Here is a 17,241-nt window from a genome sequence, read left to right as displayed (position 1 = left end):
GCACCAAGTCGGTGACGGCCGTATGGACAGCAGGCACAGCTAGATTACGAGGATACCGAAGGATAAAGAGGGTGGACGGAACGGCGAGGGTATCCTAGGCGTACAGGGCGGAAGCGATGGGCTAGGGAGAGAATGGCCTGCGTCTTGAGGCGGGTGGTGCGCGTCCGGCTGTCCAGACGACAGAAGGAGTTGCCGCGAAGGCTACTCCACTTCGATGCCGCGCTTGGCGCCCCGGCGCTCGCGCTTCGCCCTCGCACCCTGCACTTCAGCCGTGACCGTCCGCGTCAGAGTCAAGACCTGCGTGACCGTCGCCGCTGCTCCGCCCTGGACCGTTGTCGTGATCGTCTGCGTGCTCGCGAACGTCGTTGCGAACACCGTCTCGATTCGAGTCGACGGCGCAAGCGTGCGGGAAACGGTGACGACGGGAATTGCGGTGCGAGTTGCGGCGCCCGGGACTTGGACGATGACGGTCGAGCCGCCGATTGTCTGCGTCTCGGTTGCAACGCCGGCGGTCTGATTGTTCGAGACAGTGACGCCGATAACGGTCGTCGAAGCTTCGGCGGTGATCACGCTCGAAAGGGTCGAGTAGGAGGTGACGGTCGAGCCCGAGTCTGCTCAATCGATGACTTTAGCTGTTGCTCTGCAAGGCATGGGGCGGGACGAGCGGCGAAAGACTCACTCGTTCCATTCGCCTGAACCGCCTTCTCATTGTTGTTGTGCTTCGTGCCAAGTCCGACGCCCAAACCGACTCCCAAGCCGAGCTGCAAAACGTCTTATCAGCATGCTCACCTTTCCCATGCAAGAGCCGAACGCACCGCCAACAACAATCCCAGCACAAGTCCAATGATCCCGGCCCAGGACAGATACCACGGTGTCGCACCGGCACTCTTCCCGCTGGTCCCCGTCCTCCCGCTCGTCCTGCTCAGCAACGGCGCAGAACGTGGATTCGAGATACCGGCGGCAGAAGAGGCGGTTGCTGTGCCTGCGCCGGCGCGGGGCGAGGCGGTCAGGAAGTCGGTGTCGAAGGTGCCGGGCGGCTGCGCGCGGTCAGCCACCAGTCAGCGAGGGTATGGACGTTGGAACGTCGTTTGTTTCGCGCTGAGAGTGGCGAGAGGTCCCGGCGAGACGATGAAGCGACGAGAGAGGAGGCAGGAGGAACGCACGACGGTGTTCGTCCCCCTCGCGGCGAAGGGGTCGATGATGTCGCTCTCGCGTTGTGCCATGGCTACGAGTGGTGTAATGAAAGACTAGGGTGGGGCAGGATGTGGCGCGACGAGTGGTGAGGGCGAGAAGGAAGAGGAGACGAAAGCGCCGGAGAGTCCGCCCGAGAGAGGCTTGAGCGGGCGACGACGGCGAGGTGACGGCGAGCGAAAGAGCATTCACTGAAAGGTTCTTGCAGATACGCAGACGTCGCGGGTCGATGCCTGCTACGGCTGCTACACCCAGTCTTCCGTTTCAACCCTTCCCCTCCGTTCCCTCACTTGCTGCTGTCCCGTTGCTGTCCCGCGTCTCCGATCGCAGCGAGTGTGCGCTTGTCCTCCCCAGCCATCATTGTCGGCGCGACAGTCGAGAACGAGTACCCCAAGTCGCCCCGCTGGCTAGTCGAGTCAGTTGAGGAGGCGGACGAGTGAGAACGAGCCGAGAGGATGAGGCTCTCGATGATGTTGGCGATGATAAGGAAGGGGATAAGAGCAAAGATGGCGAAGATGATCCTTTATCGCGAGCCAAGGGAGTCAGGTGAGCTTGACCAGCCGGGAAAAAGCGAGAGAAACGCACCACCGCTCCTTGTGTCCTCTCCCGGTACTAACCCTCACCTCCCTCCACCCCTCGTCCATATCCTGCGCGACCTCATCATACAATCTCCGACTCCAAGGACGCCGAGTGAGCGAGGCTTTCGCTGCGGGGGACGCGAGGATCGCGCGTTTCCAGTTTGGCATGGGGCGGGTGCGGGAAGGGGACCCGGCTGGAGTTGGGTTGTTGGGAAAGGGTGAGGGAGGAAAGGAGGGAGATGAGGGGAAGGAGGAGACGGGGTACGTCGGCGGCGGAGTATGGGAGGCGACGAAGGTCGAGGGTGACTCGTCGGCAGCGAGCTGGAGGTTCGACAATTAGCGGTCGTGAGAAACCGGAGCCAAGAGTAACCCACCAGCTGAGGGATTTTAAGCGTCTTGAGGTTGTCGGTCAGTCGAGAGAGGATAGTGAACGGGTTCGTGACGACCCAGCGCGAGGCGTGCACCGTGTCCTTCGTCAGAAGGTGCTGCATAAGCAGGATCAATCGGTCGTACTAAGCGCACGGAAGTGCAAGCCACTCACCGGGAAGGAGTAGGCGCCTGGCTCGAGGTAATCCCCCAGCTTCTCCGGCTCCTTCCTCTCCCTCGCCTCCTTCCTATCGCTCTTCTCGCCCCTCGCCTCACGCTTGATCTCCTTAACCCTCCTCGTAAACCGTCTCGCCAAACCCCGCACTTCCTCCTCCCTCTCCTCCGCTTCCCCAAGCTGATCCCGCACATTCTCGAACCTGTACTCGCCCTTCCGCACAGCCTCACCGACACTCTCCGTCTCCTTCCACAACTCGAACGTATCCTCGTCAATGCCCTTGAGATCTTCGGCGGCGCGGAGGAGATCGTCGCGCAGGTCGAGTGCGAGGGTAGGCGTTGCGAGGTCGTTTGGGTGCAGGACGAGGAGGCGCGAGGAGAGGGCGCGGATGTGGTCTAGGTCGGAGGAGAGCGCATCGATCTGGCGGTGGATATCGGAGGCCTGTACAATCGTGAAGCGGTGGAAGTGAGTGAAGGAGGGAGTTCGCGCGAGGAAGGCGGGGGCGGACGTACCTGGTCGTAGAACGTCTCGGCGGCGACCCTGTTAGACTGTCGCACTTCGTTCCCGTCATTGGACGAGTCTGATGGGCTAGCCGTGCGCTGAGGCAGACGTGAGCGAAGGGAAGCAGGGCGAGTCGTAACGGCGAAGGTGGACATTGGTTGCGAGCGAGTGCTGGGCCGGTCAGGATCAGCTCGCTCGTTGGCGTCGCTGGAGAGGAGCAGGGCAGGAAAGAGAGACCAAGGAACATTCGGAGAGAGAGCAAGTCGCCTTCAAGTCCGCGGATTCTCCGATGCCAGCACCCCGCTCGCCTCGCACGAACCGACTTGCACACCCTCACAACAGCAAGGACCGCGCTGTCTGCCATCCATACCGGTGCCACTGCGCAAAGAACGAGGCGAGCTGGAGCTGTGGAGAGGCGGAGGAGAAGGCGGGCGTAGCGAGACGAGCATGCCTCGAGCGAGTCCGGCGACAGCGTGGGCAGGTCCAGCACAGTCTGCAGTACATGTAGAGCACACCAGGGAGCGTTCCAGCGCGAGCGAGGGAGCTGTTCGAGGAAAACACTTGCCCGCACCCCGCTCTCCTGCCTCGACCTCCGCAAAACCGCTCTCTGTCGCCGCTGACAGCCTCCTGGCCCGCTTTGAGCTCGCCAGTCTCTCTTTCTCGCCGCCATGCTCAACCGTGCGCCCTTTCTCCCGCTCAGCGAGGTCGTGTGGACGAGGACAGAGGTGCCCGGCATAAGTCGCGACCGAACGAGGCGGAGTCAAGTTTTGCGGGCCTCGCAGCGGGTATCGGGCACCAGCAAGGATGCTGCAGACTGGAGACGGTGGATTCAGGCTCACTGGCGAGGTCTGGCTTGCTTCGGAGCGACGTCGGCGGCTTGACCTCGTCTCGCGGTGCGGTGCGGGCCGGCGAAGGGAGAGTGTGGGCGACGACTGGGACAGACGTGACAGGCAGCTCGCAGGCGTGCTCGACTGGGTTCTGACAGTGCTCTCGCGCTCGCTCGCAGTCTTTGCCGCGCCGCTTCGTTGCGACGCACCGCCTCCGTCCGGTCTCTCCGTCAAGGCGCCAGAGACGACCGCCTCGTCGACAGAGCTCGACAAGTTCCGCAAGACATTTTACAACTTTGCGACGAGGGACCAGATCGATGGCGAAGTGTGAGTCCAGGCATTGCGGGACTTGTTCCTCCTCGAGGTCATCGCGGTCGACTGCTGTTGCCAGTCGCGCTGTCCTTCCGGACGGCTTTTGGCATCCCGACGACTGCTACTCCTCGAGGACGCAGCGCTGACCTGTCGTCCTCCGCAGCTACCTCTCCGAACCCGACTTTGTCTCTGCCGTCGCGCCCGAAGGCGACTTCAACAAGATCCGCCGCGAGCAGTACGGCATCCTGTTCAAGGTCGCCGACCGACGAAAAGTCGGCCGCGTCAACTTTGACGACTTTGTCGCGTTCGAGGAGCTGCTGAAGAAGCCGGCGGCCGAGTTTGACGTGCGTTTCACGCGGTTCTTCTCTTGCGAGCGTTGGGCTGACGTACTCGCTGCGCAGGTCGCCTTCCGCGTGTTCGACTCAAACGGAGACGGAGTTGTCAAGTTCGACGAGTTCAAGCAGGTCTTCCAGTCGATGCGCCACCCCGAATCCATCCCTTTCGACTTTGACGCTCCTTGGGTCACGCTCTACCTCGGCAAGGCGAACGGCGGACATGTCCTCGGCTTCAAGTGAGCCCAGCTGTGCGTACCCCGTCAAGACAGAGTTGACCGTTCTCCGCACTCGCAGCGAGTTCACCCAGCTCATGAAGGGCCTCCAAGGCGAGCGGCTGCGCCAGGCCTTCCGCCATTTCGACCAGAACCAAGACGGCTACATCGAGAAGCGCGACTTCTCGCGCATCATCTACGAACTCGCGCGGCACAAGTTGTCCGACTCGGTGCTCGCCAACCTCGAGAACCTGGGCGACGTCGTACCCGATGGCAAGATCAGCTACTCTGAGTGCATCGCCTTCCACAATGTGCGTTGCGGTGTGTGTCGTCGTGATGCGTGCGTTGACGGATTCGTTCGGCGCAGGTCATTCGCGAGATGGACCTCGTCGAGAAGGTCGTGCGGGAAGCCTGCGCCCGCTCTCCGGATGGCAAGATCACCTCGCAAGATTTCACGAACCACGCCTCTCGCACGATGCGGTACGGGACCTTCTCGCCCATGGAGGTGGCCATCATCTTCCACTATGCGCGGCAAGGGATATCGGCTGGCGAGAAGCCTCGGCTTGGGCTGCGCGACTTTGGGAGCTTGTTGGATGCCAAGTGGGGGCCGCCGCGGCCTGCAGGCGAGAGCAAGGGGAAGAAGGCGACGGGGACGGCGCTGCACGAGATCGGAAAGGTGCGTCCTTGCGCGGCTCTCGCGGCGGTGGCAGGTGGGAGCTGACTTTGCCCGTGAGTGCAGTCGGCGTACTACTTCGGTCTCGGTGGTATTGCTGGTGGATTGGGGGCGACAGCGGTATACCCTATCGACTTGACCAAGGTTCGTCGCTTCGCCCCATGCCTGCTCTTCTCACGCTGACGCAAGTCCGCCCGCAGACTCGTATGCAGAACCAGCGGTCAAAGGTCGTCGGTGAGCTGCTGTACAAGAACTCGCTCGACTGCGTGCGGAAGGTGTACAAGAACGAGGGGTTCATCGGGTTCTACCGAGGCTTGCCGCCTCAGCTCATCGTGCGTCCGCTTCCTCGTTCAACTCAGTATTCGACTGATGTTGGCTTTGCGCGCAGGGTGTCGCGCCGGAAAAGGCCATCAAATTGACGGTCAACGACCTCGTTCGCGAGTACGCGACGGACAAGGACACGGGGAGGATCAAGCTGAGATGGGAGCTGTTCGCCGGTGGTCTCGCTGGTGGTTGCCAAGTCGTGCGTACCGCTCCGTCTCGCTCTAAGCCGCACTCAATGCTCACTTGCTTGTACCCGCAGGTCTTCACGAACCCGCTCGAGATCGTCAAGATCCGCCTGCAGATGCAGGGCGAGAACGCCAAGATCACTGGCGCGCCGCGACAAACTGCTGCGCAGATTGTCAAGTCACTCGGTCTCCTCGGTCTGTACAAGGGAGCGATTGCGTGTCTGTGTCGCGACGTCCCATTCTCCGCCATCTACTTCCCTGCGTGCGTCCCGCTACGTCCGGGTTCACCTAATGCGTTGGCTGACACCGCTCGCTTGCAGCTACGCCCACTTGAAGAAGGACGTCTTCCACGAAGGCCGCGACGGCAAGGTCCTCCCGTACGGTGAGGCACTCGCTGCCGCAGCCGCCGCCGGCATGCCCGCCGCCTACCTCACTACGCCTGCCGACGTCATCAAGACGCGTCTGCAGACCGAAGCGCGGAAGGGCGAGAGCACGTACAAGGGCGTTGTTGATGCGTTCCGGAAGATCCGTGAGTTTGCCTCTCGAATCCCCTGAGCTGTCAGAGGCTGATCAGCTCTGCCCTCTTGCAGTGAACGAGGAGGGTGCGCGCGCGCTGTTCAAGGGCGGTCCGGCCCGTGTCCTCCGCAGTTCGCCCCAGTTCGGTGTCGTGAGTCCGCTCGTCCGCTTCGAAGCTGCCCCCATACTCACCCGCTCTTCTCGCGCAGACCCTTGTCGCCTACGAGAACCTCAAGAAGCACTTCCCATACCCCGAGCCCCATCAGTCGCTCAGCGAGCTCGTCATGCCGCGGGAAGAGGACTTGGCACGCGTCCGGGCACGCAACGCCCTCAAGGGTACGTCGGTGCTCCCCTGCAGATTTCGTACGCTTGCTCACTGCTTTCCCGCGCAGTCCTGCTCGACGTCGACACCAATATTGGCATCGCCAAGTCGCAAAAGTAAAGACGCGTCCGCGCCTAGAATCCCCCGGTCTCGTAGACCCCCCGTATCGCCTTCCGTCACCTATACCTCCGCCTTGCGGCGTCGTCCTTGTTACGCAGTTTATCTCGCAGTTCTCGGTCGTGGCGTCGAGCAGAGCAGAGGAAAGGATGTGCGGCTGACCTTCCTGGATTGACATGAGACCAAGACTACTACGCTACGAATACACGCCTGACTTCTGTTATCAGGAGGGAGATAACTCAAGAGTCGACGACCGTTGCCGCCGCACGCTCGATGTGCAACTTGCGCGCGATGAGAGAGCGGACGCGCTTGCCCTAAATCGTAGGAGCGTAAGAGCGTCAGCTTCGTTTGTGCGAGCTTCAGAAGCTGTAGAAGGACGCACGTAGATCCACATGGGGACAGTGAAGAGACTTGTTCCGATGCAAAGGATGCCCATCTCGATGAAAGCCAGGTCAACTCCTTTCGCCAGCCAGATGTTGGTGCTGCGCAGGAGGCGTTAGTAGCGGCTAGAGAGGCGGAGCTGAAGCGAGGGGAGGGAGACGCACAAGGACGTGAAGATTGCGCTCAAGGCGTTTTTCCCGAAGATGACTGCTCCTAGGGCAGCATCGCTGGAGTGCCTGTGGCATTCGACGACGTAGGCGATCACTCCGTGGCAGCCGATGGTGATGCCAAAGTTCAGGATGCCAGCGAAGATGATCGGCGCCCAATACGAGAGGTGGTTGCGGATGCTGAGACCGAATCCAATGAAGCCTGCCCCGCTGCAGATGAAGAAAGCGAGCATGACGGGCAGACGGAACTCGGGCTCGAAGATGCCGCCGTTGGCGGCGCTAAGCCGGCGGGCGAGGTAGTCGGTGAGGGGCCCGACGAGGGCTGCGGCCAGGAAGTCCGCGACCAGAGGCGCGAGGTAGGTGTTCCCGACGCCTACTGCGCCGAATGAGTAGACGCCGACGTAGACTTGAGCTGCAAAAAGCGTGCATTCAGCTAACTTGGTCTAAGAAGGCGACAGACTTCCTCAAGCCGCGCCAGGTTGTGACGGACGCACCCGAGCCGGTGGCTATCACGACCAGAAACGTGATATAGAGGCCGTACGTGCACACCGCATACAAGACGGCCGGCGAGAGAAGGGCAGCGACCGGCTCGAAGGCGAGCTGGAGGAACGAGCGGTCCTTGTCGAAGGGGCCAGAGTAGAGGCTCATCTCCTGGAGGAACGACTTCTTCTGCTTGTGCATGTGGCTCGAACCGGACTCGAGCTGGTCGAGCTCAGGCTTGTCGAGGTCGGAAAGCTTCTCGTCGGTGGCTTTGGACGGGGCCACGACCCGCCGGCGGTTGTACGTCGTCTCCGGCAAGAAGAAGATTTGAAGGACGAGTAGAAGAATCGTGGCGATGTCTGGGGCAGACGAACCGGTCAGCCTTTGGCATGCAGCGAGAGAGAGAGTCCTCCAGGCTCCTCCTGTGGTTCCCGCTCATTCTCCGAGAGCGACGGAGCCCACAGCCATCGCCTGGGCTTTTCTCAACTCACAGAAGATGCGCCAGCACCACCTCCAACCGAGGTGAGCGAAGACTTGACCGCTGATTGGGGGAGTGACTGTAGGGAAAGCCCGATCAGCGTTGTCGTACGCATGAGCCGCTTCTTCCCTGCGCCAGCGAGAATTGATAGACAAGCACGCACCGTTGATGCCATTGAGGAGGGCGATCGTGAAAAGCGCGATGGGCCAGCCGCGTTCGTGGACAAAGTAGATGTCGTTGATGGTGGACCCGCACAGGAACTCGCACACGGCTTGTCCGACGCTGCGCAGGGACGGTTCGGGAGGTCAGAGGAAGCAGACGGGAGCAGAGGAAGTAAGGGACAGTCCGCTTACCCTTGGAGGATGCGCGAACCGAGAAGGACGCCGTACGTCTTCGCCTCGCTTGCGACGATTGTGCCGACGAGCATGAAGACAGTCGAGAGGAGGTAGACCGGTCGTTTGCCGTACTTCGTGGCGAGAGGAGCTGTGAACAAGACAGTCAGCCTGTAATGATGGCTAAGGACGGGAGCACGACCCACCCCAGACGAGGGTCGCGATACCGAGCGTAGCCACCAGAGCAGTGCCGAGCGCCCTGCTCATAGCTTGAAGCGAGACGCCGAAAATTTGTGCCATCTCGACTTGCGCCTGCGTGGGCGGTGAGATCAGCGTACTGCCGCCGATCTTGCTTGTAGCGCCTTCACTCACGCCTGCTACGAGAGGACCGAGAGCACCGCAAAGAACCGTGCCGTACATCCTAGCCCAGAAGAGAGTGTCAGGCCAAGTTGCCATGCGTTAAGAGGAGGTAGAGAGACGCACAAAACGCCGTATGTCAAGTGCTTTTTCCAGCGCGGCCAGTTCAGCGGGTCGTTCGGGTCGTCGCTCGGCTGTGGAACAAGGACGATGTGGCTGTTGCGGCCCTTGCCGTGCTTCAAGGCGGAAAGTTCGACGCCAGCATACTGCGACTCGGCGACCGCATTCGGGTCTTGCGAGAAGAGAGTGGTGCCGGGCACGTTCTGTGAGAGACGGAGACGGAGACTCAGCGGAGCTCGCAGAAGTACGAAGCGGAAGAAGCGCACCTCGAGATGCTTGTCTGCAAGCGGAGTCGGGGGTCAGTCTCGTCATCTAGCGCATCGTGAGGGTAGCGGGCCGCACCGTTAAGGATGCCGAGACCCATCTTGACGTCTGCAGTAGCTAGGGAAGGGCGTAGAGAGGCAGGAGCGGCGCACTTTCTCCTCCTCCTCCTCGAGAGGCGCACCACTTTGTCCCCACAAGGCGCCGAAATCCGAGTGTTCAGAGCCCGCGTTAGCGTCGTCCACGCAGATCCTCGGCGGAACAGCATCAAGCGAGCAGCGAATCCTGCGACCGGGCGAGGCGGACCGTGCCGAAGCCGTGAGCGGAATCTGCGAAGGTCACGAGCGAAAGCGCCGGTCGTTGCGGACGGAGCGACAGCTGCTGATCATTGCAGCGTCACGGTGAGTTATGCGGGTTGTACAGCGGCATGGGGAGAAGTGCGTCGGGGTTGGACGGGCGTCCGGCACCGGTCGTAGCGAAGGAAGGATGCCAAGCGCGGTACTGGACCTGCACCGGCGGCTTCTGTAGGCTGGCAGGGGCTCGTGTTGCTACTGCGTGAGCGTCGAGTGGGGCGGAAGTCGGCCTGTACGGCTGAGAGGCGGGAGCAGGCGGTCCGGGCGAGGGCGAGACGTATGGTGGGCGAGTTGCGGTTGATGGAGCGGGAGGCGCCGTGCCGGAACGAGTTGGGGAGTATGAAAATTGCCTCGGAGCAGCTGAATAAGGGTGTGGTGGCGGCGGAGGTACGGGTGGAAAGGCCGGCGAACCATTCGGCTGAACGGCGAGAGGCGATCTCGACGGTGGTGCTGGGCCGGATGCATAGCCAGGTTGGAGAGACTTTGGAAGATGGGAGACCGATTGGAGGTACTTGGCGCGCGCATCGACCGGCTTGTAACGCTGCGCGTCGACGTCCCAGCGTAGCCCCTCCGTCCCAAGGGGTGTCTGATGCTCGACGCGGACGGAATGCTGAGGGGGATGCGCCGAAGCGGGAGCCAGAGATGCTGAGGGCAAGCGGTACGGCGCAGGAAGCTCAGCGACTTGGTTGCGACGAGTCCGTTGATTCGCGGGAGGGTAGGCGGTGGAGGCGGGCTGGGACGACTGCCGTTTCGTCGAGGAAGCCGAAGAATGAGGCGACGCTGTGGTAGCCGTTCTGCGCCGAGGCGGCAGCAGCTCGTCGTCCGATGAAGGTTGCGAGCTGGCAGAGCCGTTCGAGGCGGACGACTCGCTGGCGCTAGCGGAGCCGTAGTCGTCCTTCTTCTTCGTTGGCGAGGGTCGCTGTCGAGTCGAAGGGCGAACGATCGGCTGGCTTGAGCGAGTCGAACGCTCCGCCCGCCGCCCCTTCCCGCTGAACCTCGACGACGCCGACGAGACCTTGCGCGCAACACGCTGCGACGCGCCCGAGACCTTGCGAGCAATCTGCTTCTCGGTCGACTCCATGTTGGCCTTGTCTTCGAGGTGAGGCTGGGCGTGCCTCATCGGCTGGAGGTAGCGGTGGACGTAGCGGGCGAGACAGGCGCCGCAGACGAGGAGGTCGAGGATGGCTTCCGTCTGCACAACGCGAGTGTCAATCATGGCTTTGCTCGGTATAGCAAGCTGATTCACGATGAGAAGCGTGTAGCCGATGCCAGGATGGCTCGAGTTGGCAAACCGTCCCTTGAGCATGCAGACCACGACCACGACGAGTGCGGCAGCGAAGTAGCCGAAGCACCAGCCCTGTGAGGCGCGTCAGGGAACGTGCAGGAGTGAGGGCGGCAACATCGAACGCACCCCGAAGATGAAGGCCGAACGACGGATAATGGCGCCGTGGTGACCGCGCCGCTTCGCATGCAGCTCTCGCAGGAGGAACAGCTGCGGGTAGAGGGAGTCAGCAGTACTCGGTCTGCTCAGGGAGGACCAACGCACCTCGATCCCGATCAGGATCCCCCAACCGACAGCCGTTATCACGAACGCAGGACAAAAGAAGCTGTCGTCGGAGCGGAAAGAGAAGATTCCGTAGGCGCTGCACAGCAGTCCCAGCACACTCGCACCAACAGCCACCCACATTGCGATCTTCCCGTCGTGAACGGCCGCATCCCTCGTTCGCTGCTCGTGATCCGCCTGCCCTTTGCGAAACGCAAACTCCTCGCTTGAGGAGCCGTCTGAGGTGCTCGTGGCACCTTGTCGAGCCATGCAGAGCAAGCGAGTGCGTGGGAGAAGGGAGAAAGGAGGATGCGGCGGAGAGTCCGCGGAGGGAAGGAAGCGCGAGAGGAGGACTCGTTGCGCCAGCCTTGAAGGACAGCAGCCATTCGTGTCGAGTGCGAGAGCCGTGGTGGGTATACCGTATGTACATTGCGCTGCTAGACCGATTAGACGACGAGACTTCGGACCGCCATGACGACGCAGGCGAGGGCGACGTAGGGCGATAACCGCTCTCCTGCGAGTGGGAAGGATCAGCGCCACTCGGCAGAAGGTTCAGGACTCCACAGCGAGCTTACCTATCCGCGCGAACTTGAAGAAGATGCCCAACACTCTGTTCGAGGCGGAGAAAGGACGAAGCGGAAGTCAGCACACCGCCGAGGTGGCGCACCCGGTGATTGTCCATTGAGTCTCGGAACACCCTGCCGCCTCTTCAACGCCCTTCCTGGTGCCCGCGACGAGTTGACAACCCCGCTCCACCTCGACCGGCTCATCAACAGGTCCCTCAGAACACCGCGACAGAACTCGCTGCACGCACCCCTGCTTGTTCCGGTCGATCAGGCCCGGCGCAGTCGCTCGTACGTAGGTGCAGGTGCAGATGACGAGGAGAATGACGAGGAGGAGCGACTCGAAGTTGAAGATGGCGGTCTGTGCGAGCGAGCAAGGTCAGCGGGCGTGCGGTCAGGTCAGAGTGGATCAGATAGGCACCATCTCCCTCTGCAACTCCTCTCAAGCGCCTTCGAGCGTGTCGTGTGAGCGGTAAAGGCTCGAGTTTCGTGAGGGGAGGGTTCGCTTCATCGATTGCTCGTTGCTCGCTCGCTACTGCTCCGTACGGCTGCTTGTAACGCTCAATACTTCCAACAGAGCTGCCACTCGGAGACTGGCCTGCTCGGCGGGCTCAGCGACATGCCGGGGCTGGGGGCAGCGAGGAAGTCGGCGACGAGGTATGTGGCCGAGTTCTCCGCCCTCCTGCGCGTTGCGCTGACTCCGTAGAAGCGCTTCAGAGTGAATCACGTCGATCGAGCTCGGGATGAGGATGGAGGCGGGGACGGAGCGCCGGCAGACGCCGTCATGGAGGATCCGCAACCCTGCTTCGACCCGTCAAAGGACGATATGAGCGTGAACGGCGATGGTGACCCGATGGAGACAGACAATACGGCGACGAGAGCGCCCTCGACGGCGCACGACTCGGCTACAGCGTCCACCAGCACTCCCTCCGGCCCTACACCTCTCGCCAGCCAGCGCTCCTCCGCCTCGCTCGCCTTATCAGCTCCCAATGAGATCACGATCGACAGTACCGACACAGACGCGTCTCTCTCTTCCGACTCGGTCGAAGTCATCAGCGGCGTCTCCTCGGACGAAGAGCAGTCGGGAGGTATCAACGGCTTCTCAGCGGGTCCTCATCCGTTCACCACCCCTAGCCGGTCCGCTCGCCCGCACAGAGGCGTCCCATCTATGCTCTTTAGCTCGCCTCCCAAGGCGGCAGCAGGCGAACTCGATTTGGCGGCCGTCCCGCCTGATTACCCGCTCCCTCGCCCACCATTCGCATTCGACGTCCTCAACCACGCACCTTCTCGCCACCCTGGTTCCCCGCCGTCATGGCAGTATCTGCGCGACATGACCTCCGAAGAGCGGCACGAGCACCAGAGGCGGGAGGATGAGCGGAAGAAGCGCGAGCGAGACCAACGGCAACTTCGCGAGGAGTGGGAGTGGGAATGGGTCCGCTGTGCGACGACCAGTCCTGGAACGCCTGCAAAAGGCAAGGAGCAGAAAGTGGGCTAGTCTCGCGTTGTCCCTTCCTCCATTGCCTGACACTTGGCTTTAGGACTTTCATTCGGCCTCCTTCTTCCCTTACGCGCACCTACCTGGCCTCGGGTATATGGAGGGCGTCTGTGCTGTTATCGGCGGCACCGAGGTGCGCATGTTTTGCCTGCCTCCTCATTTGCAGCCGCCTGACGCCAACTTTGAAGGTCCGTCTCATGCAAATCTCGACAGTCCCGCCGAGTCGAACGGTCGTGCAAGAAGTCGCAACACCATATCGACGGCCAAACGTCCACCAAATCCACGTGAGTGGCTCAGCAGCATCTCCACCCCGACATTGCTGACAAGAATCCGACGTCCAGCCGGATCACGAGGAGTACTTCACCTGCGCCTGGTCGGTCAACATCTCGACGCACCCCTACACGCCCATGCTCGCCGTCGCAGGTCGCGGTCGACTTGTCGAGGTCTTCTTGGTCGGTCGTCGGGCTGGTGGAAAGTGGATCTTGCATCATGACAGGACGATCACGGGGCACGGGGGGGTGCGTCGTCTCTAACGTCAATACTCAAGCATTTGTACTGACATGCGTCACTTGCAGCCGATTTTCGACCTCGCCTTCCACCCTTCCCACCCGCACATGCTCGCCTCTTGCAGCGAAGACAAGACGATCCGGCTCTGGGATGTGACAGTATCCTGGGGTTCGAACGCCGCCGTTGCGAAGCAAACGCCGAGCCATCCAGCTTCCATCACAGCGCGGGAAAGACCGCGGGTGGAGGGAGAGCTGCTGGCGGTGTTGGCGGAAGGGGGGCACGAGAAGGCTGTCTTGTCCTGCGTGAGGCACATCTAGTTCGTCCTCGTGACCTCACACGCTTACATCTCTTGAACAGGACTTTCGCGCCGTCCAACCTCTTCTCGTCTCGAGCGGCGCCGACGGATTCATCAAGGTCTGGAGGTTACCTCCGAACATCTTCTCCGCTACACCTCACTGGCCTTCTGCCCCGCTCTACCGGCCTCCAACATCTCCGCCGCCGCCTTCGAACGCGCCAGTCCTCGGTCCGCCCATCTTCTCTTCCTACGCCGTCCATCCCGGCCAATGGCCCGATCAAGTTTCCTTCCTCTCCGCCTCCTCCTGCACGATCCTCTCCAAAGCCGCCGTATCGCATGATTCGTCACGCTTCTCGCCTCGCACAAGCGTCAAGATCTGGGTGCCGACCATCCTCGACGTCCTGCCGGATGCAAAGGCGGAGAAGCGACGAGCCGAAGTCGAGCGGTCGCGTAGCGAAGCGTCCACGGCGGATCCTTGCCAGGTCCCGCGACAGACGGACGAGCGACCGCCTCTTCCGATCGACGCACGGAGCGAAAGCGGGTTCAGGGTCATGTACGAGGCGATTCTCGAGGGTCAAAACTGTGTCGGCGACACGGTCGGCATCTATCGTCGACCTCCGACGCTCGAGACAGGGAGAGGACCTGCGGACGTCTTCTTCGTTGTCCCGACCTCGACGCGGATGCCTCTCTTTGAGGGGATGGACGGACGACACGGCGAACCTGCGCTCTACTTCTTTCGCCCGTTTGCCCCACCAGAAGCACCGGTATCCGCCGACTCGCCTTCAGAGTCGCAACGAAGCGCGAGTATCGGCGGCAGCGGCGACAAGCGAACCGCCAGCAAGGAGTCGGTGGACCAGATCGCAAAGACACTCTTCCCTCCCGACCGCGATCGCCTCGCCCACGACTTCACGCCTCGGCTCCTCCCCTCCGCCGTCACCGACATCTTTACGCTGAGCCAGCAGCAGTCGAATGCCCCGCTGCCGCAGATTCACTTCCGCTGCATCGCCGTCCAGCCGAACGGGGCGGCCTCGATCGTCGGCGTTGGCGATGGTGGACTCGTGTCAGTCTGGAAGAGGCAGAGAAGGGTCAAGTAGCTGGAAAGGCGGGCGTTTGAAGGGGTAGGAGGCGTCTCTCGAGGATGCAATTGCCCTCTTCGCTCGCTCTTTCGCGGACGTGGTTCGTCGAGCTACTGCTCTGTTCTCTTTGAACCGCTCTACGTCAAGCATTTGCCAAAGGAAAGCGTTAGAGTCCCTTCCTCTCCACCATACTCTCCCTCCTTCCGCTCACCCATGTCTGCTGCTCTCTCGCGATGACGATTGTGCTGGGGCTCAGCCCGACGAACATGGCTTTCGCCGACAAGCTTGACCAGCTGCTCCTGCGCGGCACGCTCTCCGACATCCAGGAAGAACTTCATCGCCCCACTTCGAGTGTCGCCGACTGTGCACGACTGAGCAAGCGATGCACGACCTCGGCGCTTTCGATACTCGACTCGAGCACGTCGTACGGTACCCTTGTCGTCGGCTGCGCGGCGCTCGCTCGTCGGAGCTTCGCCTTCCGCCTCGCCTGCTTTTCGATGATCCTCGAGCGTGGTGCGAACCCTTTCGCGCGAGGAACGGACGGACGGGCAGTTTCGTGGATATTGGACGGTATCAAGAACTCGGCTGAGCGGCAGTGCTTCGAGGAAGAGTTGCAGGCGGCGCAGAAAGCCTGGAAATCGAGCGAGAAGTACGAGATGGGTGCGTTCTCTCCCAGGCAGTCCTTACGAGCATTCGCTGAGACGCGTTTGACAGCTCTGGATATTCGCGAATGGATCGAAGACTCGCTGGCGGTGATGGAGGAGGAGAAGCGGGAGGCATTCAAGCAGTCGAAGCGCGAAGCGTTCGTGCAGTCGCCGCAGGAGATTGAGCCAGCGGTCGCGGAGCGAGGTATGCCGTTGCATTTCGTCGACAGAACACGCGGACTGACCGCCTTCAAATTGCAGCACCGACTCCGACTCCTCCGCCTGGCAAGCGCCCTCGCCTCGAGTCTCCTGCGCCCGAAAAACTCCCTTCTTCGCAGAACGAGTCGCTTCCCGACTACGACGAGGTCGTTACGGGATCCAAGACTGAGCTGGTTGAGCCAAAGCTGCCTCCGCCCGAACCGACGCCCGTGACGGGCGAGCCTGCGCCTCCGAAGCATCAGGACGAGACGCCGGCGCCCCCGGGGCAAGCCTCGCAGGCTCCTTCGACCGTGCCCGTGTCTGCGGTTCCTCCGACTGGCGCCCCATCGACCTCGTCTCGGTTGTCTCGCCTTCCGCCCGGCGTCGTACAAGGACCGCAAGTTCAGCCAAAGCCCAGCTCACAGCCTTCCACCTCCCGTCTACCACCTCCGCCGCCACCTCCACTTGCGCCTGACACACTCACTCCAGTTGCCGCGTCGACCTTGTCGGCAGCACCACCATCGGCAGCACCGGCGTCCGTCACTCCGACTCCGGCTCCGCAACCCGCTCAGCCAACTCCGCCCACGCCTGCACCGACCGCTTCGCCTGCACCGGATGTCGCTCCCGCTCCTATTCGCAAGTCGCGCCTGCCTGCGAGTCTCCTTGGTCGCCCGCCGCCTGCACTGCGCGTCAAAACAACGGCGCCACTCGCGTCCACCGTCTCGCCTGCGTCCCAGCCGGACGCAGCCACTCCATCAGGTGCCACCGCGGACGAGTCGACGCCGCCCAAGACCTCGCCTTCCGTTGCGCGTCTTCCGCCGACGGCGCAGAGCGCATCTCCTGCGAAAGCTCTGTCGACTAGCCGTCTCCCGCCTGGCCTTTCACCCTCGTCCAAGGTCAGCCCGTCAACTAGTTTACCTCCGCCGTCCGCCTCGCCCGCCTAGAAGCCGCCAACTTCGCTCGCACACGTGCCTCCAGCTTCTTCGCCTCGGATCCCCTCGTCCAGCCGTCTTCCACCTGGGCTTCTCGCCTCTGCACCGACTGAACCAGCTGCAATGCGTCGACCGCGCGCGACCTCGACAGGTACTGAGGCGACGGCGCAGGCGACTGCCCGCTTGTCGCCTCGCGGAGCCGCTTCTCCAGGTCGCTCAGAACGGCCGCTACCCGGGCTGGGGCCAACAAGCTCTCAAGCTCCTCCGCCTACACGTCCGAGGGCAGACCCGATGACAGTCCAGTTCTGCGACTTGCCCGCCTGGATGACGACCCGCCTCTTCCAGCACTACCTCCTTCACGGCCCGACGACATACCTCCACGCCAAGCCCGAGGAAGTCAAACACCTCGAAGACCTCGTCGAGTG

General features: G+C 62.2%; 8 protein-coding genes across 8 annotated transcripts; 3 read left to right on the top strand and 5 right to left on the bottom strand.

The window, feature by feature from the left end:
- Nucleotides 1-201: 201 nt before the first annotated feature.
- On the bottom strand, nucleotides 202-1,223 carry RHTO_04515 (uncharacterized protein; the record flags this gene model as incomplete). The annotated part of the gene is made up of 4 exons (XM_016418181.1): nucleotides 202-611; nucleotides 680-761; nucleotides 816-1,037; nucleotides 1,164-1,223. 4 exons carry the CDS (start codon nucleotides 1,221-1,223, stop codon nucleotides 202-204), a joined length of 774 nt encoding a protein of 257 aa, XP_016270442.1.
- Nucleotides 1,224-1,477: 254 nt separating this feature from the next.
- On the bottom strand, nucleotides 1,478-2,966 carry RHTO_04514 (uncharacterized protein; the record flags this gene model as incomplete). The annotated part of the gene is made up of 5 exons (XM_016418180.1): nucleotides 1,478-1,712; nucleotides 1,777-2,090; nucleotides 2,144-2,254; nucleotides 2,311-2,751; nucleotides 2,823-2,966. 5 exons carry the CDS (start codon nucleotides 2,964-2,966, stop codon nucleotides 1,478-1,480), a joined length of 1,245 nt encoding a protein of 414 aa, XP_016270441.1.
- Nucleotides 2,967-3,479: 513 nt separating this feature from the next.
- Nucleotides 3,480-6,637, top strand: RHTO_04513 (mitochondrial carrier protein; the record flags this gene model as incomplete). Its single annotated transcript, XM_016418179.1, has 14 exons — nucleotides 3,480-3,489; nucleotides 3,818-3,965; nucleotides 4,114-4,294; nucleotides 4,352-4,521; nucleotides 4,580-4,808; nucleotides 4,865-5,173; nucleotides 5,237-5,314; nucleotides 5,371-5,502; nucleotides 5,559-5,693; nucleotides 5,754-5,941; nucleotides 6,000-6,208; nucleotides 6,270-6,346; nucleotides 6,405-6,531; nucleotides 6,588-6,637. 14 exons carry the CDS (start codon nucleotides 3,480-3,482, stop codon nucleotides 6,635-6,637), a joined length of 2,043 nt encoding a protein of 680 aa, XP_016270440.1.
- A 236-nt stretch (nucleotides 6,638-6,873) lies between these two features.
- RHTO_04512 (cycloheximide resistance protein, Mfs transporter) lies at nucleotides 6,874-9,313 on the bottom strand (the record flags this gene model as incomplete). The annotated part of the gene is made up of 12 exons (XM_016418178.1): nucleotides 6,874-6,948; nucleotides 7,017-7,116; nucleotides 7,180-7,594; nucleotides 7,677-8,021; nucleotides 8,154-8,219; nucleotides 8,304-8,422; nucleotides 8,494-8,623; nucleotides 8,679-8,784; nucleotides 8,845-8,893; nucleotides 8,956-9,152; nucleotides 9,216-9,229; nucleotides 9,292-9,313. 12 exons carry the CDS (start codon nucleotides 9,311-9,313, stop codon nucleotides 6,874-6,876), a joined length of 1,638 nt encoding a protein of 545 aa, XP_016270439.1.
- Nucleotides 9,314-9,606: 293 nt separating this feature from the next.
- Nucleotides 9,607-11,376, bottom strand: RHTO_04511 (uncharacterized protein; the record flags this gene model as incomplete). The annotated part of the gene is made up of 4 exons (XM_016418177.1): nucleotides 9,607-10,755; nucleotides 10,810-10,920; nucleotides 10,975-11,055; nucleotides 11,110-11,376. 4 exons carry the CDS (start codon nucleotides 11,374-11,376, stop codon nucleotides 9,607-9,609), a joined length of 1,608 nt encoding a protein of 535 aa, XP_016270438.1.
- A 176-nt stretch (nucleotides 11,377-11,552) lies between these two features.
- On the bottom strand, nucleotides 11,553-12,093 carry RHTO_04510 (transmembrane protein 167 precursor; the record flags this gene model as incomplete). The annotated part of the gene is made up of 4 exons (XM_016418176.1): nucleotides 11,553-11,620; nucleotides 11,682-11,716; nucleotides 11,921-12,030; nucleotides 12,091-12,093. 4 exons carry the CDS (start codon nucleotides 12,091-12,093, stop codon nucleotides 11,553-11,555), a joined length of 216 nt encoding a protein of 71 aa, XP_016270437.1.
- Nucleotides 12,094-12,453: 360 nt separating this feature from the next.
- On the top strand, nucleotides 12,454-15,060 carry RHTO_04509 (polycomb protein EED; the record flags this gene model as incomplete). The annotated part of the gene is made up of 6 exons (XM_016418175.1): nucleotides 12,454-13,155; nucleotides 13,208-13,297; nucleotides 13,353-13,448; nucleotides 13,506-13,682; nucleotides 13,740-13,973; nucleotides 14,029-15,060. The coding sequence occupies 6 exons, from the start codon at nucleotides 12,454-12,456 to the stop codon at nucleotides 15,058-15,060; spliced, it is 2,331 nt and encodes a 776-aa protein (XP_016270436.1).
- A 215-nt stretch (nucleotides 15,061-15,275) lies between these two features.
- RHTO_04508 (uncharacterized protein) lies at nucleotides 15,276-17,111 on the top strand (the record flags this gene model as incomplete). Its single annotated transcript, XM_016418174.1, has 4 exons — nucleotides 15,276-15,702; nucleotides 15,757-15,891; nucleotides 15,948-16,378; nucleotides 16,632-17,111. The coding sequence occupies 4 exons, from the start codon at nucleotides 15,276-15,278 to the stop codon at nucleotides 17,109-17,111; spliced, it is 1,473 nt and encodes a 490-aa protein (XP_016270435.1).
- Between the last annotated feature and the right edge of the window lie 130 nt (nucleotides 17,112-17,241).

The sequence above is a fragment of the Rhodotorula toruloides genome (assembly GCF_000320785.1).
Source record: "Rhodotorula toruloides NP11 unplaced genomic scaffold Scaffold29, whole genome shotgun sequence".
Lineage (NCBI taxonomy): Eukaryota > Fungi > Basidiomycota > Microbotryomycetes > Sporidiobolales > Sporidiobolaceae > Rhodotorula > Rhodotorula toruloides.
The sequence above is the reverse complement of the archived record's forward strand: the minus strand, read 5'-3'. Positions and strand labels throughout refer to the sequence as shown.